The sequence below is a fragment of the Vitis riparia genome, chromosome 9 (assembly GCF_004353265.1).
Source record: "Vitis riparia cultivar Riparia Gloire de Montpellier isolate 1030 chromosome 9, EGFV_Vit.rip_1.0, whole genome shotgun sequence".
NCBI classification, from domain to species: Eukaryota; Viridiplantae; Streptophyta; class Magnoliopsida; order Vitales; family Vitaceae; genus Vitis; species Vitis riparia.
Window position 1 is genome coordinate 5,879,847 of NC_048439.1, and position 21,827 is coordinate 5,901,673.

At 31.4% G+C, this 21,827-nt stretch overlaps 3 protein-coding genes across 4 annotated transcripts; 1 reads left to right on the plus strand and 2 right to left on the minus strand.

The window, feature by feature from the left end:
* Window positions 1-2,079: 2,079 nt before the first annotated feature.
* Window positions 2,080-9,735, plus strand: LOC117922312 (periodic tryptophan protein 2). The gene is made up of 8 exons (XM_034840420.1): window positions 2,080-3,367; window positions 3,977-4,228; window positions 4,316-4,408; window positions 4,636-5,007; window positions 6,591-6,935; window positions 7,189-7,416; window positions 7,529-7,733; window positions 9,245-9,735. Exons 1-7 carry the CDS (start codon window positions 2,123-2,125, stop codon window positions 7,697-7,699), a joined length of 2,706 nt encoding a protein of 901 aa, XP_034696311.1. The 5' UTR covers window positions 2,080-2,122; the 3' UTR covers window positions 7,700-7,733; window positions 9,245-9,735.
* Window positions 9,736-10,025: 290 nt separating this feature from the next.
* Window positions 10,026-14,743, minus strand: LOC117921573 (monothiol glutaredoxin-S15, mitochondrial). Of its 2 annotated transcripts, none has more exons than XM_034839489.1 (7): window positions 14,664-14,743; window positions 13,931-14,024; window positions 13,020-13,154; window positions 12,803-12,902; window positions 11,873-11,939; window positions 10,364-10,442; window positions 10,026-10,283 (listed from the first exon to the last, which is right to left on the minus strand). In XM_034839489.1, the coding sequence occupies exons 2-7, from the start codon at window positions 14,000-14,002 to the stop codon at window positions 10,224-10,226; spliced, it is 513 nt and encodes a 170-aa protein (XP_034695380.1). In that variant the 5' UTR covers window positions 14,003-14,024; window positions 14,664-14,743; the 3' UTR covers window positions 10,026-10,223. The 2 variants fall into 2 exon arrangements, with proteins under 2 accessions (XP_034695380.1, XP_034695381.1); XM_034839490.1 differs by having other exon boundaries at window positions 13,931-14,066; window positions 14,664-14,709.
* A 1,491-nt stretch (window positions 14,744-16,234) lies between these two features.
* Window positions 16,235-16,831, minus strand: LOC117921730. The gene has a single exon (XM_034839695.1). It carries the CDS (start codon window positions 16,829-16,831, stop codon window positions 16,235-16,237), a length of 597 nt encoding a protein of 198 aa, XP_034695586.1.
* Between the last annotated feature and the right edge of the window lie 4,996 nt (window positions 16,832-21,827).

Genomic DNA, 21,827 nt, shown 5'->3' on the forward strand with positions numbered 1-21,827 from the left:
ATGACTTCGTTCTTCATTTTCATTTCGTGGAATCGATTCAGAAGCATCTGAATCTCAAGTATGGTTTTCGTTATCATATTATAAATCTATATAAAGCTTTTAAAATGTTTTTTTTTTTTTCGTTGTGCATAGGATTTAGAAAAGCCTAGGATGGTTATACATGTTCCTAACTTGATCCAAGCTTAAAAACTAGAGAGATCCAAGATTTTCCCATCACCAAAGCTCCTACACTCTAGCAATGCTCGATTTTCAAAAAATCAGGTAAGTCCTAAATCGTTTGTGTTTTCATCATTTGGTTGATTCTCTTCTTATAGTCTTCCAAAAGGGTCACATGTTGGGTTAAATTTGTTTTTTCTTCTTTTTCTTCTTTCATTTTCTCATTAATGCATTGAAAGATTCAATTTCAGAATCATGGGTATTTGATTTTGGGGAATCCCTGGTTTTTATTAAAAATTTCTAAATTTTTCTTATGATTGAAAAGAAAGGAGAATCTTCGTATTATGTTAGAAAATTTTGTGTAACTTAACCGAGTCGACCGAGTTAACTCAAAATCTTAGTCGAGTCAATCGAGTCACACTGAGTCTCACCAGTTCAATGTCAAGTTCATGCATTATATGGTATCTAGTATCAAATTCATAATGGTAGTTATCGAGGCATATACGACTCGGCTGAGTCTTACCAGACTCGACTAGTACTTTAAACCCTCATCTTAGGGTTTCAAAATGGGTGAGTTTCCTTGATCTTAATAGTGTATGTATGTGAATTTGGATATTGTTTCAAGGCTTTGAATTGAGTTTCTTTTTATTTATTTGTATTTTAGCCTTTGTATGTTTGGATATCTATTTGGGTTTGGATATTTCTATTGGGCCTTTTGGTATTAGATTTAAGGTAATTTTTTTAGATGTTGTCTTGGCATATTGATTTTAGGCTCTGGTTTGGGCTTCATTTAGTGAGTTTAGGCTTGAGACATTAATTAGTTTCTTGGGGATTTTTAATTTGGGCTTGCATATGTGTTTTGGGCCTAATTAAATTTTTTTGGCATTGTGTTGGGATTGGATTATGGGATATTTTTGTTGGGCTATTGATTTATTGGTTCGGACCCTTAGATATTTGATTCACTATTTTGGGCTTGATCATGTTATTGCCTTCTCATTTTGGGCCTTATTTTCTATTATGCATGAGCCTATCTTTGGACACTTCTGCTGGAGCATGGATGCTGAGCATGTGGAGGCCAGATTTTGCTAAAGAAAATGAGGCTTGGGAAGCTTATAAAAGGCCACAAAAACCCTAGGCTAGTAAATTTTTTGTTTATTATATATATATATATATATATATATTAAAAAATCTAACTAAAAATTATTAAAATTTTTATTACCAATCTATTTTTTTTTTATTAAAATTATCATAAATTCCTTTAATATATATTTATATTCATTTGTTTAAAAAAAATCGGAAATAACTACTAAAATTATTAATTTTATTGAAATATTTTTATCACATTTTGATAAAAAAAAAATGAAATAAAATAGATCATTCAAAAATTTTAAATAAGTTTTCATATAAAATATTTTATTTGAAAGTTTATATGGAAAGTTTCATTAACAAATTTGTTTGAAATTTTTTGGGTTTAGAATATATTTAAATTATTAAAATTATTTTATTTATCTTGTAAAATTAATTTTGTTTGATATTTATATTTTATGAAATATTAAAAAACCTAAATTTTTAATTCTTTAAATATTTTAGTGATTTTTCTATGTATGAGATGTAAATTGATTAGTAAAAGATTTTAATGAAATGGATATTAAATTTATATCATAATTATTATTTTTTTAGGTGAATTATAATATATTTTCAATGAATTTTTATTATCCATTTTTTCAGAAAATTTATTTATTAACTTCAAATGATTTCGTCTTAATGCATCTTAGATTCTTAAACCAAGGCCTTCAAAATTTGGAAGAAACGTGACTAGGGAGAGCTATTTCCAGGATTATTTCCTATCCGAGCCATGTCGGGACTAGCACGGATTTGCAGCCAAACAAGGACCTTAGGGTTTTACAAGGGTTTTACTCACAGGATGCGCCATTGCTACTGCCGGTGACCTCTTCTACCAAAAACCATGAATTTCAGGTTTCAAAACCTCCTGGGAGCTCCGTACAGAGGTGGAAACGTCGTCGTTTCGAACAACACTCTCCTCATCTCTTCCGTTGGCAACCGTATCTCCGTCACCGATCTCCTAAAATCCCAAACCCAAACTCTCCCTACACAGTCCTCCTCCAACATCGCCCGCATCGCCGTCTCTCCTGACGGCAATTTCCTCCTCGCCGTCGACGACCGCAACCGCTGCCTGTTCATCAACCTCCCCCGCCGCATCGTCCTGCACCGCATCTCCTTTAAAAAGCCCGTCTCCGCCATCCGGTTCAGCCCCGACGCTGCCCTCATCGCCGTCGCCACCGGAAAATTGCTCCAAATTTGGCGCTCTCCCGGGTTCAAGAAGGACTTTTTCGCATTTGAATTGGTTCGGACTTTTGCTGACTGTGATGATAAGGTCACTGCGCTGGATTGGAGCCCTGATTCGAATTACGTGCTCGCTGGCTCGAAAGATTTGACAGTGAGGTTATTTTGTTTGAAGAAATTTGATAAAGAATTGACTGCTTTGAATAAGCCTTTCTTGTTTTTAGGGCATAGAGATTCAATAGTTGGTGCATTTTTTGGCGTGGATAATAAAACGAATAGGGTTTGTAAGGCTTATACGATTACAAGAGATTGCTATATATTTAGTTGGGGTTATAGCGACAATGAAGGTAAGGTTGAGGAATTGGGTGGGGAAGATTCAGAGCCCCCCTCTCCAGGTACCCCGGAGAAGGGGTCGGATAGGGATGGGAAAGGTGGTTTGGTGCCAAATGTTGGAATGAGGGTGAAGAAAAGGAAGGGTTTTGATGATATTGGTGGTGATTTGGTAGAAGAGTGTGGTAATTTGTTGCATAAAGGAAAATGGGAGCTGTTGAGGAAGGATAATTTTAGTCAGGCGCCTGCTAAGTTGACCACCTGTGATTATCATCGGGGGCTTGATCTTGTGGTTGTGGGGTTCTCAAATGGTGTGTTTGGGCTGTATCAGATGCCTGATTTTGTGTGCATTCATTTGTTGTCAATATCCAGAGAGAAGATCACAACGGCAGTTTTTAATGACCTTGGAAATTGGTTGACATTTGGATGTGCAAAGCTTGGGCAATTGCTTGTGTGGGAATGGCGATCAGAGAGTTATATACTAAAACAGCAAGGACATTACTTTGATGTGAATTGTCTTGCATATTCTCCGGATTCGCAGCTCTTGGCAACCGGAGCAGATGATAATAAAGTCAAGGTGAAACAAATATGGGGGATGCTTAAGGACATTAATCTTGTTTTTATATCATATGGGTTATTTGTCTTGTTTGTACCTCAAAATGTCATTTTCAGCTATTTGCTTTTGCTGTCACATTTGCATATGATTTTTTAAATCAAGATGTGTGTTATTTGCCAACTACCAAAGTGATTTTAGCTTATAGTTTTTTTTTTTCAAATCATCCTTGATTTTTCTAAGTGCCTTATCTCATTCCCATAGCCAGTCAGTTGGAAGCATACATATGCTTCTTTATCGGTTTATTCAATCTTCCATGGTTTGGATCCTTGTTCTCTGGTTGATTGCTGTTAAAAGAGGAGGAAAAAAAAGGAAATACGATTTTGAGTCTAATCTCTATGTTGATTTGATTTGAAAAAGGCAAAAGTTATTAACTTAGTGTAAAGTAATATTGAGATTGATTGTGTGGGGCCTTTTGTTTTCTGTGTTCCGCGTTCAAGAAAATTAATTTCTTTTATTTTCTCTACATTTTCTCCATAACCAAACGGACAATTATTAATCACAGATAGGAAATCTCATATCAAAATACCCTCAAATATTGTTTTCTGATGTTGCATGCTTGCTTTTCTCCAGGTGTGGACTGTTTCCTCTGGTTTTTGCTTCGTAACATTCTCTGAGCACACAAATGCAGTCACTGCATTACATTTTATGTCTAATAACAATTGTCTGTTAAGTGCGTCTCTGGATGGGACTGTTCGTGCTTGGGATTTATTTCGATATCGGAATTTTAGGACATTTACAACCCCTTCTTCCAGGCAATTTGTTTCTTTGGCTTCTGATCAGAGTGGTGAAGTTATCTGTGCTGGAACTTTAGATTCATTTGAGGTACTTTCATTATGAATTTTCACACTGCACTCCTATAGCTATATTTTTATTTTTTCTAACACAGTATTTTTAATACATATATTTTAGATTTTTGTTTGGTCAATGAAGACGGGCCGCTTGTTGGATATTCTTAGCGGTCATGAAGGTCCTGTTCATGGGTTGATGTTTTCTCCTACAAATGTGAGTTGACTTACACTGCCAGTTTGTCTGCTCTGGCTGTATTTTACCTATACATTCAAATTAAAGTGGTTATTGTATGTATATTTCTAGTGATGATGTTAAGTTTGGTATCTACACTTCCAGTGATGTTCTTTAGTTTCTAGGAAGCATTAATTTCACAAATACTGACTATTTTAGATTCTTTCCTCATTTGGAACTTAAATGGGATGTAATGTTTCCAAATCTAGGCAATCTTAGCTTCATCTTCATGGGACAAGACTGTTCGATTGTGGGATGTTTTTGAAGGAAAGGGTGCTGTTGAAACATTTAACCACACACATGATGTTCTTACAGTTGTTTACCGTCCGGATGGAAAGCAATTAGCTTGCAGCACATTAGATGGGCAAATCCATTTCTGGGATCCAATTGATGGTTTGTTAATGTACACAATAGAAGGCCGTAGAGACATTGCTGGAGGACGTCTCATGACTGACCGTAGATCTGCAGCCAACTCCAGTTCAGGGAAGTGCTTCACAAGCTTATGTTATTCTGCTGATGGGAGTTACATATTAGCTGGAGGAAGTAGCAAATTCATTTGTATGTATGATATTGCTGATCAGGTGAGTTTGCTGAATGTTTTTGTATGAAAATAACTTTTTTCCTCTTCCAGAGGCCTTGTGCTTTTGTTTTCACACTTCTTAATTACTAAGTATTTGATGCAAACTGTTTCTAGACTATCATAACCATTTCATTTTGTCTGTGATTAAACATCATTAATGTGATAGTGCATCAATTTCTGATTTTTTCCTTGGACATTTGTGCACTCTATGAATTTCCTAAATGTTTATAATTGTGTAGATTAAGTCTCCAACCAAGATGTGAAATAATATTACAGCTAACACATGGTTGGGGCTTCTTAATAATATCTATGCTCACTATGTACAATGTTGAACCTCCTTTTCCATGTTCATATTTTCTTTCATGTTTGTATTGTGAGAAGTTACTATGTCTATTTGTTTCCTCATTTAATCATATTCTTTGGTTTATGAATGAGCAGCAAGACAATAATATGAAATAAGGAGTGAGTGAGTTTAAAGTGGCACCTTTTGGGGACTAGATGAGGGAAAGTAGTCCAAGATAGGTTATCCATGTGCAATATAGGTCAAGTAATTGACTGGCACAGATGAATGATCTGATTCAAAAGGAGCCAAAGGGACGGGAGGAAGCACTAAAATAATGTGGATTTAGGGATTGAGAATGGACATAACTGCTGAGGATTTGAAAGGAAGAGTACACTCTAGATTGAGCTAAATGGTATAAAAAAAAAAAATCTAACTCATGCAAATGGCCTTGTATTTGTTGAGATTAAAGCTCCATTGATTGAGTTGAGTTGAGTTGTGCTTGGTAAACCATTAACTTCTGTTCTGAGAAAACCATCAGTGCCTCTTATAGATTTTAAAATGAGCATCTGAGCTCTTCGGTACACTCTAGATGGAGCTAAATGGTATTAAAAAAAAAAATCCAACTCATGCAAATGGCCTGTATTTGTTGAGATTAAAGCTCCCTTGATTGAGTTGAGTTGAGTTGTGCTTGGTAAATCATTAACTTCTGTTCTAAGATAATCATCAATGCCTCTAATAGATTTTACTTGTCTAGATTTTATAGGATCTGTTGCAAAAGTCTCTTTTAAACTACAGCTGTCCAATGTTTTACACAGAATGTTAGTATTTTTCTCCTTCTTCTTCTTCTTATTATTACTATTATTATTATTTTCCCTTTAATAGGCAAATGAGAAATTAGATTAAGTGGAAGAGATGAGCAGCAACCCCTCTGTCCTCTCTTTCTTTCATTCCATTCACCAAGGAAAAGCTTAGAAGCTTCTCAATGTTTAAGTATGTCTTACTCAAAGTAGTAGGTTAAGTGGTTTTATAATTCAATTTTGGAAACCTTGTGTTAACTTTTTTGTTTTTTATGGAACTATTATGGAAGAAATTTTTATATTCCTCAGAAATTTTTCTCACCTGCTTGCTATTTTCAATTGGTTATCTGTGTCCGTGGTTGATTGTTCACATATAATATTTGTCAGCCTCACTGGGATTTGTAGGCTCTTAATTTCTCTTTCTTTTTAATGCATCCACTTCTATTCTAACTTGTCCAAAATAGTAAATAGATACTGAATTGAGTTAATTTATGTATTTCACAGGTATTGCTGCGTAGGTTTCAAATAACCCACAATCTCTCTTTGGATGGAGTTCTTGATGTCTTGAACTCAAAGAATATGACAGAAGCTGGGCCTCTGGATTTAATTGATGATGATAATAGCGATGTAGAAGAAGGCATTGATAAACAAACACGGGGAAAGTTAGGTTATGATTTACCTGGATCCATGCCTAATCATGGTCGGCCTGTTATCCGAACAAAATGCCTGAGAATTGCACCGACTGGCCGGGGTTGGGCAGCTGCAACAACAGAGGGTGTTCTAGTTTATTCAATGGATGAATCATTTATCTTTGATCCTACTGATCTTGATATAGATGTTACACCAGAGGTAATTTTAAAAAAGAAAAAAAAAATGGAATTTTACAACCAACACCCATTTCCTGTGTTGACTATAGTTTAATTCTGGGAATTTAGATCATAATAGGGCAAAGTACTTATCAAAAAAAAAAAAATATCATAATAGGGCAAAGTGTTTTTTTCTCCATCAAATATGGCTTACTGACAGAAATTTAGATCATAATGAAGCATACAGTTTATTTCACGATTAATTAGTGTGTAACTTAGTGAATCTTGTTGTACAGGCAGTTGATGCAGCTCTAAGTGAAGGTCAACCCAGCAGAGCTTTAATTCTCAGCCTCCGTTTAAATGAAGATACTCTAATTAAAAAATGCATTTTTGCTGTCAGTCCTGTAGATATACCAGCTGTTGCTTCATCGGTTCCTTTGAGATATTTGCAGAGGTTGATTGAGGCATTCGCGGATCTTCTAGAAAGCTGCCCCTACTTGGAATTTATCCTTCGATGGTGTCAGGTATTTTACATCACTTCAATTTTTTAAAACTTTATATCATCTTAGATGCAACCAGGGGAAAACATATTTTAGTGTAGCCTGATCTCATCCTTGGGTTGTCATTATTTTGCAGGAACTCTGTAAAGCCCATGGTCACTCCATTCAACAGAATTCCAGAAATCTGCTTCCTTCTCTAAAATCCTTGCAGAAGGCCATGGCCAGATTGCATCAGGATTTGGCAGATACATGTTCTTCCAATGAATATTTACTAAGATATTTATGTACTACTGGCACCAAAAAATGATGGGCAAGGCATCAATTCATAGCACTTTTATAAGGTTTGCTAGCTATATCAAATCTGCATTGAAAGTTTTCTATCATTCACTTAGGCGAATAGCTGCATTTATGACACTTTTGAATAATAATTATTTGCTGTCTTTCTGCATTTACCTTCTGTGTCTCGGGAGAAAATAGTAATTTGAAGAGTCAAAAAGTTATTAGTGCAACATGAAGTGGCTGTATAGTAGCAGATGTCTTTTGGAGAATGTTAAATATTGCATCAGAAGCTGTTGCTTCTACATGAGAACTAGGTAGTTTATTTGTACAAGATGAACATGGTTCAATCTCTGTGGTTTGTGAATGTCAAATTTTGCATGAAAAGATGGTTCTGTACAGGAACTGGTGAATGTATTTCTACAAGATGAATATGGGTCAAAATTTGGGTGTTTGAGTGAATATGGGGCTACTTAGGGCCTGACAAGACGAGCAGATTGTTCTGCTCGATAGGATGCATCAGCTGAAGTTTAAGGTACTCAGTCCAAGCCTACCCTTGGGAATTGTTTCTTAAGGCTAGCTGAAGTAATTTTTATTTTTTTATGCTTCTTTATATACTCTTCGCAAGTAAAGTCAAAATTCGCAGAAGTGAACAGTGTCTATGTCGCCATGCAAAACAAAACTTTGTGCATCATTGTAGGAGCCCAATGTGAAGTAAAGATGCAATCCACTTAAGCCAGTTTGGTCCAGGCACTGTATTGGTTCTAAGTAGCCCGGAAATTGCACTTCAGTGTCCTTACTTGGCTTGATGGCTTCAAAGCTATTCAATGAACTTTTCTATCATATTGAGTGATGTTTCTCAATACAGATGAGATGGGGCAAGATTTAAGAGTATTATTTTTCAGTAATTATCTAGAGATATAATCCTTGGATATCTAGGCCTTCCATTATCTCAAGACTCATGCCCTAATTAGCGAGATGTTATATAGATTAGGCAGGTCTTTAAGACTGTCATATCATGCATAATTCTTGGAATCTTGTTTTTGTCTATTTTCTTTATCTCAATATTTTGAAGATTTCCTTTTGTATTGTATTTTAAGTCACAAGATATACATGTATTTTTCAAATTGAAAATGTATGAAATATATGCAAAAACTCTCTTATGTTTAAGGGAATGAAACATGTCAAATGCTGCAGTATCACACTCAGGAAATTATTCAATTCATTCATTGTATTGTATCTTGTTAAACATATTGTCTGTCAAAATCTGTTAATTCATAGAATGTATGCAAGATCCAAAATGATCTGAAATCATTACTTTTCCAACATTTGGTCTGCTATGTTCTGAACTGTTGTATTATTAAATATAATAAGCATAATAGTAGTTTGAAAGAAATGATTCGGCACTGTTCAAATTAATTTAGAAAATGGTTAACAGCAACGTGGCATGCGTGTGATGACATCTAGTATTCTTCTGTTGTTATTCATGACTTATTAGCATAGAAGTGCCCCTGAGTTTTACCAGTAATAAATGTTACAATGAACCAGTATTTCTCAGATAGTGTTTTTTGTGCAGGATGTGGCCTTACAGCACAACTGGTGGGTGATATCGGTTTATACTTGCATAATCTTCAAGTCTTGCATGTATTGCAGCCTGGACAATGGTATCAGCAGGAGTTTGAGATGTTGTATAAGTCACAACAAGAGTCTGAGACTTAAGATCAATGGCTGCTAAAGTGGTGGGCAATCAGGTGGAAACTGTTATCCAGGTTCATTTTTGTTTCGAGGGCATCTCCTGGTTGGAAAAGGCGGGCATCATCTTCCTGTGCTGTTTGTTATTTTACACCCTTGTTTTTAAAAATCAAGGTTAAGAGGTATTGCACATGCCTGACAATGGCAAATTTTGCTTTCTGACCTCTCATAGCACATGTATGCCTGAAAGTGGCAAATTTTGTTTTGAGTGTAACATTAATAGTGTTGCTAATTTATTTTATTCAGAATTGATTGTGTAGGGATGATTTGAAACTAAACGAAGAAATACTTTAATTTAAATTGCATTTTAGGTCACATGTTTGTTCAATCAACTCCAAGCAAAATCTGGCTTTAGCGCTTTAGTTGGTTATTGAGCAAACTATGAATTGGAATGGAGCTCTGTTGAAGCTCTCTACTTTCTTGGTATTGTTGAGGGCCACAAAGCAGGTGCACATGGGGGTAGGCTGGGCATATTTTTTTAATCATCCCACCTCTTAGAAAAGAGTGACACCCTGTGTGACTGTAACTGGGGGAAAACTGCATCATGCTCTCTACCAGTTATTGTGGTACCACTGTTCATTATTCAAAGATGACAAGCCAGAAAATTTCCACATAACTTTGTAACTAAAACCATGACTGCTTAATAATACATTTATTATTGTAAACTGTTTTGACATTTCAAAGCTCATCAACCCCATTTAGAATTTAGCACAAAACCCTTGTGTCTCACCATTTTGCAGCACCAAGAACAAAAGACAAAAAGAATTTAACAATCTCATTAATCAGTATCCAACAACAGTAACTCATTCGGACTTTTCCTGGGGTGCCGAGACGTCTTTGAGCTTTTCCTTCAGTTCTCCAGTCTACACAGGACAGACCACAGTGTTAGAGCAATATATTATTGCATTGAAAACAAGAAACAGATACTGATATAGAAATTAACCTGGTGCATGTTGAGAATAATATCAGATCCCCCTATGAACTCCCCCTTTATGAATATTTGTGGAAATGTGGGCCAGTGGCTGCAGAGACGGAGAGAGAGTTCGGTTAGTGAAACATGCAGGCATCACAAATCATCTATTTTTTAATAATTTGGTGTTTTATGAAGCCAACGATGGTGTTATTTAGCCAATCAAAGGATCTATTTTTTTATTCATCTGATTATATCATCCATGATATGAAACTGGGAAAAAGAAATTGCATTTAAAGCTGATTTTTTTTATATTCAAAAGCATCGCCCATGACCTTGAACACCAAATCCCCTAGTGAATAAAAGTCGCTTCTATGAGCAATGAAATCAATGAAACATGAACACCTGACACATTTGACAAATGGTATCAAAAGATGCAAAAACTATCAGCAGAGGTTGAACATTCTGAGAATTTGAAACAATGGAAAGGGTGTTAAAAGTTAGAGAGGAAAGAGAATTTATTAGTAACAAGTTGTCATAACAAGTATTCACTTGTACCTGACATGGTCAGATGCAGGTGTACCAATTTACAGTACAAAATTGAAGTCATTGATTCCTACAGGCTAAAAGATTAGTCTTCAGAGTGTATTACACTCTGCACTGATGGTTCAAAAGAAACTAATATTACCTTGCACAAAAAGCAAACCGGAATTCGTTAATGCTTTTCAGTTTTGTACTTTTCTTGACTCTGTTTTGCAAAATGCAACAAAAAAATCCTACAAGAAACTTGTTTGTTTCAAGTTATATATGAATAACATGATGTTTTTTCTTGGAAAAGCCGAATGGCCACCAATATTCTACTAGATATCCTCTGCTAAAATTCATAAGTTCTTAAATATGACCAAACAAAATTTAAAAGACATGCATTTTCATAATAACAAAACGCACATTCAAACACCCGAGATGAGACAGACAACTCCAGATGTAACATGTCAAAAACCACCAAATCACTTCTATGATGGCTCATAGTTCAACCATAATCAGTACATGAATGGTGATGGTTAACTTCTTAATTACCACTATACTTTATTCGCATCTTGAATTAATAGAGAAATTAGCAGAAAGTGGAATCTAGATTATTAAGTCAGGTTGGCTTTAAATAATCCAAGTATAAGATTCTTAGGCCCCGTCTAAAATAGCTTCTTGCTTTGCTTTGACTATAAACTGATACTGAAGCAGTGAAGTCATGATTTCAGAGGGGCAATTTTAGTATTATAAAAATTCCATTAATCATGAAACAACTTTCTAAATAAGCTAAAGAAGAGCTTCTATAAGAAGCAGTATTGTCCTCACTTTCATGTTAAGCTCATTTTAAGCATAAAAAGCACTTCTATTAAAATTACTCCAACACTAATGGAAACTTCTTATACGGCTTGAAATAGAGATTTTGACCTTCAAGAAGCCATTCCAAACAGGGTCTTGTAGTTCTTTAGCTGGTTATCAATAAGCAATAAACGCACTTCGGTTGTAGAGAGAACTTACCTGAATTTTTTTACAGCAATCTTCAGCTCAGGGTCTTCCAAAATATTTCTAGCACTCAAAGGAACATCTGCAAGGGCCATGTCCATGGTAAGATGCTATAAACAACTTAATACAATAATTTTCCACGAAGTTAAAAAAGCACAGCCCTGAAAGTTATAAAGAAATGATTAAATATGAAGAATCCACTGGATCAACACCAATGAAAAAAATCATCAAATAGCTGATAAACATTACAGATTGCCCCCTTTGTAAAGATACATTTGTTTCAAAATCAAAAGGTCTACCCGGGATCAGTGACCAGGCAGAGTAATTATCTCCAAACATAGTACCTTCCCACCAGGACATACATATGGAAAGTGAACTACACAAAAATGACACTCCTGTTTCTAATCTAGGTTTGGTACAGGAAGCTGTCTCTGACATTCTGAATCACTAAAACAAATATACAACATAAAGCCCAGTACCAGAATAATTTCCTCAATTAACTTGACTTATATCGCATAAGCCTATAGGTGAAAGAAATTAACCATGGGTATGGATGAAAATTTAGATTATTTTTTTTTGACAAGTAAAGATAATTTCATATATAAAGAGACGCCAAAAAAGTGACTCAAGGTATACAAACCTATACACCCACCACCAGAAAGGTCAAAAAAGGAAAAAGACCCAAAAACCAACTGACCCAAAAAAACAGCCTTAAAAGGATCCCAACCAATCAATAAAATTAACCATAGTTAGAAGGCATTCAACTATAAACAGCTTAGCCTCAGACCAAAGAGAAAGAACAAAGGATTATTTCAATCTCTGGATTGACAACTCATCATCCTTGAATGTCAACTTATTTCTCGCCTTCCAAACCGTCCAAAATTTAGATTATGGATGCAGTGAGCTGAAAATTTAGATTATACAACCCAATATGTGAATACTTACTGTATTCTTTCAACACTCTTACTGCTAGTGAGCTGAATCCACATCGAGGCACATCAGGCACCCCTTTCATGTAGATCATCACAGGGTTGTCTTTAACATCCTACACCAGTTTCTACAATCAATAAATGCAGATCTTACAGAATGAAAAACTTACACTAGTTAGCCAGGGACAATAAAAAGTTCAATGTGTTTCATACATCAGATGATGACAACCTACCTGCTCAACAATATCTTGTAAAGCAAGCCCTGAACTTTCAAGCTTATTAGTGGATTTGAAATCATCATGTGTGTCAGGATCATTGGGCACACTAGTTGAGTACCTCATTCCATTTTGGAAAATGGATCCAGAAACCTACTAACAATTTAATGCAAATCATTAACAAATATTATCACTGGGAAGAAAGCATCAAGCAATCATCTCCAATTAGAGCAAAGTAAGATGACTTCAAGCAAACATAAACTGAGGGGGAGAAAATGATAAAGCATTCAGGACAAGCACCAGTATGAAACTGGCAACACATGTAGATGATAATGGAACACATTGGAAGTTTAGAACTCATTGTTCAAAAGTGCATATAGAAGACAACTTTGAAATTCGTCAAGAAAAAGTAATTTTTAAGGATTTCACTCCATTTTGGAACAACGAAAGAAAATATTTGTTCACCAAGATAATGAAAATTTAATGTGGAAAAATGAAGAAACCGGTTCTAACTCTTCAAATAGATTGAAATTTGAAGAAAAATCAACTCTAAAAGCTTAGCTAATAGAAATTCACAAACATAATCAAAGTAATTCTTTCATTCCATAGTTATGCAACTACAAGAACACCAGTCCCCAACAAGGTAGCCACTTGAGGCCACATATTTGATTTTTATACATCATTAAAGCACTAGGTGCATCCAAGCGTATTCTAAATTTTTTTCTAGCATTGTACACCCATAGTCACAGAAAAATAAATAAATAAATAAATAAATAAAATTCACTGAAGTCTGAAGGGAGAAAAGCCCAAAAGTACTTAAAGAACATTGTGTTTCCTATAGTGTGTGTATTGAAACCAATTCTAGTTGTAAGTCATCAAACTACTTGATTGAAGAACTGAATTACAGTCCCATAGATCTTAGTTCTCACCATTGTACCGAATCGAGCAGATGGAAAACTGGAGATGCCCTTCAAGAGTGCGTTAGATAGTGACCTTGCCATGATGTTAGAATCCGCCTAAAACCTGCAACAAACATCCGTGTGGAACGATTGCAGCTTAAATTATCTGGAAATGAAAACACAAGGCATAAGCAAAATAAGGGTTCTCCTAAAACGGTTTTATTTTCAAATTAAACAAACTAAAACTAAGAAATGATTTAACATTATCATAGACAGAACCCCAAAAGAGAAATGATTTCTTTAAAGCTTGATCCTAGCTCTGTTTGGTTTGAGGGGAAACACTTTCCCGGGAAAATAAAACTAAATTCAGGCTTTAAGAGACAAATATTCCCAAAACCAATTCAAAAGACAGCATCAATCTTCCTGAATATTTTCTTATCTTTCGCCTTGCAAACCCTAAACAATGAAAAACCTGAAAATTCAAAATTTTAATTTTTGTTTTCTTTTCTTTTCTTTTCCCACAACTTCCCAGCAACCAAACGGGTCATGAAATGAGAAAAGAAAAAAAAAATCACTAGATAACTATTGTCCATCAAAACAACAAAGCCTCATATAAGAGTGTGATCGCTTACGACACCGTATTGATGCAATAAAATAGCCACAATTAACCAAACAATCCTAGATTAACACAATTATTCACAATTTTTTTGTTAATTGAAATGGTAATAGGAAGAATAAGAGGAAAAGGAATCGTAGGGCTTACCAGACAAAGGAACGTAGCAATGGCAGAGAACTGACGCACCTGGTTAGGGTTTTGGGCTTTGGCCTTTAACTTGATTCCTACCCTTATTTTTTTATTTGTTATTTCTTATTTATGTATGTGAGTAAAAAGTAATAAATAAAAAATGAAAATAAAGAGAAAAAAATGTAGAAAAAAAGAAAATAATAATAATAATAATTTAAAGTTAATAAACTACTACAACCCTTCCAAAAAATTAAATAATTTAAAGATGTAGGTTTTAATTAATTTTTAATTTTATTTATTTTTTCATATTTTTTTATAGTAAAATCATATATGAAAAAAGTTATTTTATTTAATATTTTTTTTAATGAGTTCGTTTAATTTTGGCTTTAAATATACCTAAAAATTATTATTTTTATTTACATTTAAAACTAAATATTATTTTAAAGTAAGAACTTGTTTGACAATGAATTTAAAAAGCGATCCTAATTTTTTTTATTAGCATTTGAAAACGGTTTTTTTTTTTTTTTCATATCAAATTATTAGAAATATTTCCTATAATTACTATCAATCAATTCTAACTTCTCATGTTTTTAAATTTTTAAATCCATGACCAAACCAAATGATTTTTTTCTCTCAATTTTATGTTTTAAAATTAAGGATTTGAAAATATTTTTAAAAGCAAGATTAATGAACTATTTTTATTTTTATTGTTTATTTTTATAATTTGATAAAATTAAAAAAAAAAAAACTTTTCTTTTAAAAAAGGAGGGAAAGTATTAAAAGAGAATTTTGATTCTTAAACCCTTTTAAACAAATTCTAAAATAGGAAATTTACAAATCACAATCGAACATCATATTGTTCTTCTTTCTTAAACTAATCATTTTATCAAAGATTTATTGAAGATCATTTTTTAACCCTAGCTCAATTTGGGTTGGGTTTGGACTAAGGTTCAAACAACTCAAATCTAACTTGAACCAGATTTAATATTTTTATAATATTTATAATGCATTTTATCCTATATAACACTATTTATTTTATTTTTCTATTTAAAAAAACATATATCAAATCATATTATATCACATATTTTTCCGTTAAATTTAGAAAATATATAAATTTATATTTATTTATTTTTACTATCTTAAAATTTTGTCTTATTTGTTATTTAAATTTTCTTATAAATATATTAAAATATCATAGAGAGATTTTAACTTATGAGACCAACTAATCTAAATTTAACTTGATCAACCGGAATTTATCTTAAACAACTCGAACTTAACCTGAGTTCAAAAAAATAAAGTTTAGTTGGGTTTTGGTTGAGCACTTCGGGTTAGAGTTTGGATTGGGTTTAGTTGAGTTGGGGTTGATTATTTTTTAATGAGGATTAGTCATCAACTCAACCAATCCATCCAAGTTGCATTGTCCAACATAAAAATAAACTAATGATGAATACATTCCACGTAAATTTGACCAAATTCCTATTTCATTTTATATGAAAGAGAGTTATAAAAATAAAAATAAATAAATCATCAACATCGTTATCATTTTTACTTTATTGTCTAGTGGGTAAGGAATGAGGCGAAGAGCAACGTTATAAGACGACAAAATCGCCATAACTAAGCTCCGACTCACTCTCACTCTCAAGCACGTTCAATGCATCCTGAAGGTCCCTTTCACTCACCCTCCTCGCCCACTCACGCACAAGCTGCGGATTCGCCTCCGCAGGCCGAGCAAAAGGGTGTTCTGACCTTGCATGTAGCCGGAGCTGTGAATAATTCCCTCTGAAATCACATCCTTCGCAAGGACAACTCCTTGGTTTAGAGTTCATGAAGCACCGAGCCGGCTGCACCACTTTCCAACCATTAATTTTTCCTCGACACATGGGACATTTAACATGTGTCGCTTTCTTCCCAGAGGGTCGATCGCCTATCTCTACTTTCTTGGAAAATGTCCGATGAAAGTTGTTAAGACAGTTGGAATGGTGGTCGCTGGTATTACACATGTAGGGACGACAACCCTTCTTGTGGGAAGAACAACGTAGGAGGACAGCATTATGGGGGTGTTCCCAACAGATGGGGCACCTAGTTTCTTCCCATTCACTCTCATCCTCCTTTTGCTTCAAAAGGGTTTTACTTCTGGACTTCTTTGTGTGGTCAAAGCCTCGAGGGGAAGGACATTCCCCAACCATATCAGCTTTTCTTGTCTTTGTCATTCTGAAATTTGGACAAGGAAAAAAGGAATTCATCAAAGGATGACCAAAAAAATGTCACTATATCAAAACAAAAGTAATATCATAGGATCAATTTAGATTAGTTAATTAAGTTGCAAGGCTAGAAATACTTCTTATGTTCTTGTCAAATGTTCAAACAAAAGAGCATAAAAACATGTTTATGTTTCATTAAAAACTAATTATACAAATATGGAAAAATAATTTAAAATAATATATTAAAGATAAAAAAATATATTTTTAAAATATATTTAAAAACATAAAATAGATTAAAAACATTTAAGTATTTATTTAATAACGGTTTTAAAAAACAATTATGAAAAATAGTTTTTTATAACGGTTTTTAAAAACTGTTATTTGATTTTTATAAAATAAAAATTTGTTTGGAACATAAAATATTTTTAATATTTTTAAATATATTTTAAAAATAATTTTTATATCTAGTGTTTTATTTTTAATTATTTTACATGTTTATATAATTATTTTTTAAAATAATCTTTAGAAAACAAGTAAAAATAATAAAAAATGACTAAAAGATGTTCTAAAAAAATATTTTATTTTTTTGTTGTTAAATGTATTTTCTACGAATAACAGAAAACTGTTTTAAAAACCAGTTCTCAAATATACCCTAAAGTTTTTAAATATAACTTTATTCTATAAAACATCGTAGTATAATTAGGGACGAAACTAAACGAGGGTGCAAGGGGCAGTAGGATGAAGGTTATTTTGTTCATTAGTTAGTTTAGGTTCAAGCATATGCCCCTCTACTCCAAGCTGAATCCTAAAATAGTTTTCAGAAACCGTTTTTGAAAACTATTAACCAACCATATCATATCTTTGACAAACTTCTATCAAATCAAATCCCAAGCATATAAACATGTTGACAATCAAAAAAACATATAAAAAGCCAAAAGCATCGTGACATCAAAACAGATGAAAAGATTTTGTGGCAACAACAAGACTTTGGAACCCATGAAAGCAACACCCTAATTTTGATATTTGGTTCTTTATTCAAACACCTCGAGGGAGAAACAAATTTGTAATTAATCCTAAATTATTTACTTATAATTTCTTATAAATATGAAATTAATAATGCTCGACCCTTTAAAAGAAAAATTAACTAAAATCTTAAATTAATCTCTTCTATAACAAAAAAAAAAAAAAAAGAGAAAACAAATTTATAAATAAATAAATAAACATCGAAAAACCATTAGAATGAGACTTTGAGAAGAGACCCACGTTACCTTACAAAGAAGACGAGATTGTGAATAGTTTCAAAGCATACGGATGAGACTTGACCTTAGAAAGAGGGCCTGTGTATATAAAAATGTTATAAGTAGAAAATATATAGGCTAGGATTTATATTCCTATAAGGATTATACTACCTTTTATATGAGAGACTAAAATAATAATAATAATAATTTTTTAATACATTATTAGGGATGACAGTGGGATAGGTTTTTTTTGGGTAATTATCCTTTTAAAAGAAGTTATAAAAAATTATAATATTTTAATTATTTATAAAAATATATATATTAATTTTAATGTAATTAATATAATTTTTAAAATAATTTTTTATAAAAAATTAAATTATTTTAAAAAAAAGTTAAATAGAGTGAGACAAGATAGACATGAGAATTTTTCATACTTGCCCTACATTGCACCATCCAATTTAATTTTTTTTAATGAAATAATGATGAGAAATATTTTAAATAAATGGGATAGGGTTGGAACAAGATCGACTCATCCTGAAATCGCCCTATTGTCATCTTTATACATTACCTAATGAATTCTCATTAGCACCTTAATTAAATAAAAGGATTACTTATTGATTTTAGTCATGTAAAAAGTCCTCTATATTTAAAAAATAATTATATAAATATAGACAACTTTTAAAATTAAAGCCCTACAAATAAAAAATATTTTAAAAACAAATAAAATAAATTAAGAAACAATTCAACTTTCAAAATAGGCTTTTATTTTATAAAACATCAATAATAGTTTTAAAAAATTAATCTTAAAAATCTCCTTTTAAAAAACACTATCCGAACAAAGCTTTACTTGCCTTAACTAAAAGGTTTCCATTTTTTTAAAGTAAATAAACAAAATTTGAAAAATAAACGAAAAATTAATAGAAAATTAAATAAAGAAAGTTACCAAAAATTGAGCCAAAGACAAATTTGGCTCAAAAACCAATATGTTAATGATGATTTTTCTCACAATCGAGTTAAAATTGACTTCTAAAAAAATTGCATCGCCCAATTTACTTATTTCTTATTAAATAATAACACATTTGATAAAAATTTTACATTCTATTTTTAGTTTAAAAAGTGTTTTTGAGAAAAAAAAAAAAAAGTGTTTGATAAATTTTAAGAAATACTTTAAAAAATATAAAAAATTATTTATAGTGTTGAAAAATTACTTGTAATATATTTTGGAGAAACACTTGATTGATCATTTTTTTTAAAACACTTGCAAAGTAAGAGTACGTTTGACAGTGATTATAAGAAGTGTTTCTAGTATTTTTTATACTTAAAAGATGAAAATTTTTAAGTGTTACAAATACTATAAATACTTCCTAAAATTACTATCAAACGTATTTTAAGAGTATGTTTGACAATGATTTTGAAAAGTATTTATAGTTTTTTTAATACTTAAAATTTTTTATTTTTCAAATATTAGAAATGTTATAAACACTTCTTAAAATCACTATTAAACACACTCATATTTGCTTAATAATGATTTTAAGAAATGTTTTTAATATTTTTAATACTTAAAAATTTTTATCATTAAAATGTTAAAAATATTAGAAACACTTTTTAGAATCACTCTCAAATACATTTTAAATTAAAAACACGATGAATAAAAATACTGCAAAATCTAAGAAGAAAAATTCCTTAATAAAATATAACTATTATTATTATTATTATTAGTTATTTTTATAGAATTTCACATTTTTTTTAAAATATAATTAAAAGATGTTTTCGGAAAATATTCTATTTTTTTTATTATACGTATTTTCTATGAAGAATAGAAGGATGGAGGTTATTTTAAAAGGGACAAATATAAGCCAAAAAGTAATATTTAGTTTAGTTTAGGTTCAAGCATATGCCCCCTCTACCCCAAGCTGAATCCTAAAATAGTTTTCAGAAACCGTTTTTGAAAACTATTAACCAACCATATCATATCTTTGACAAACTTCTATCAAATCAAATCCCAAGCATATAAACATGCTGACAATCAAAAAAACATATAAAAAGCCAAAAGCATCGCGACATCAAAACAAATGAATAGATTTTGTGGCAACAACAAGACTTTGGAACCCATGAAAGCAACACCCTAATTTTGATATTTGGTTCTTTATTCAAACACCTCGAGGGAGAAACAAATTTGTAATTAATCCTAAATTATTTACTTATAATTTCTTATAAATATGAAATTAATAATACTCGACGCTTTAAAAGAAAAATTAACTAAAATCTTAAATTAATCTCTTCTATATTAATAAAAAAACAAACAAAATTTATAAATAAATAAACATCGAAAAACCATTAGAATGAGACTTTGAGAAGAAACCCACTTTACCTTACGAAGAAGACGAGATTGTGAACAATTTCAAAGCATACAGATGAGACTTGACCGTACAAAGAGGACCTTTATATATAAAAAAATTAAAAAGTAGAAAATATATAGCCTAGGATTTATATTCCTATAAGGATTATACTACCTTTTATATGAGAGATTAAATAATAATAATAATAATAATAATAATAATAGTTTTTTAATACATTAACATTACCTGATGTATTCTCATTAGCACCTTAATTAAATAAGATAATTACTTATTGATTTTAGTCGTGTAAAAGTCCTTTATATTTAAAAAATAATTATATAAATATAGACAATGGTTAAAATTAAAGTCCTACAAATAAAAAATATTTTAAAAACAAATAAAATAAATTAAGAAACAATTCAACTTTCAAAATAGGCTTTTGTTCTACAAAATATCAATAACAGTTTAAAAAATTATTCTTAAAATTCTTTTTTTTTTAAATATTATCTAAACAAAGCTTTATTTTCCTTAACTAAAAGGTTTCCATTTTTTTTTTAAGTAAATAAACAAAATTTGAAAAATAGACGAAATATTAATAGAAAAATAAATAAAGAAAGTTACCAAAAATTGAGCCAAAGACAAATTTGGCTCAAAAACCAATATGTTAATGATGATTTTCCTTAACTAGGAAATATTTTTAAAAATATGAAAAATTATTTATAGTATTAAAAAATTACTTGTAATATATTTTGGAGAAACACTTTATTGATAATTCTTTTTAAAAACACTTGTAAAGTAAGAGTGTTTTTTACAGTGATTATAAGAAGCGTTTTTAGCATTTGTAACACATAAAATATGAAAATTTTCAAAGTATTACAATGGCTAGAAATACTTACTAAAATCTCTACCAAAAGCACTTTAAAAGTGTGTTTGACAATGATTTGAAAAAGTAGTTATAATTTTTTTAATACTTAAAATTTTTTATTTTTCAAGTATTAGAAATGTTAAAAATATTTTTCAAAATCACTACTAAACACATTCTAATAACCCATTTGATAGTAATTTTAGGAAGTCTTTCTAATATTTTTAATACTTAAAATTTTTTATCATTTAAGTGTTAGAAAGACTATAAATATTTTATAAAATCACTATCAAATACACTCTAAGTATTATTAAGAACACATTAAATAAAAATACTGCAAAATCTGAGAAGAAAAATTCCTTAATAAAATATAACTATGATTATTATTAGTAGTTATTTTTTTATTTTTTTTTTATAGAATTTCACATTTAAAAAAAAAATAATAATTTGTCTCCAAGTATTCTTCTCAAACCCATAAACTAATTATTATTATTTTCTAAAAAAATTCCCAATTTTTAAAAATATAATTTTTGTCCCACCAC

Bases quoted from the DNA above. Each gene is read 5' to 3' on its own strand.
- LOC117921730 (XM_034839695.1), bottom strand. From the start codon at position 16,831: ATGGTTGGGGAATGTCCTTCCCCTCGAGGCTTTGACCACACAAAGAAG.
- LOC117922312 (XM_034840420.1), top strand. From the start codon at position 2,123: ATGAATTTCAGGTTTCAAAACCTCCTGGGAGCTCCGTACAGAGGTGGA. The intron at 4,229-4,315 runs GTACTTTCATTA...CATATATTTTAG, and splicing joins GAACTTTAGATTCATTTGAG to ATTTTTGTTTGGTCAATGAA. The intron at 4,409-4,635 runs GTGAGTTGACTT...TTCCAAATCTAG, and splicing joins TGATGTTTTCTCCTACAAAT to GCAATCTTAGCTTCATCTTC.
- LOC117921573 (XM_034839489.1), bottom strand. From the start codon at position 14,002: ATGGCAAGGTCACTATCTAACGCACTCTTGAAGGGCATCTCCAGTTTT. The intron at 13,155-13,930 runs GTGAGAACTAAG...AATTGTTAGTAG, and splicing joins CTGCTCGATTCGGTACAATG to GTTTCTGGATCCATTTTCCA. The intron at 12,903-13,019 runs GTAGGTTGTCAT...AAACTGGTGTAG, and splicing joins TACAAGATATTGTTGAGCAG to GATGTTAAAGACAACCCTGT.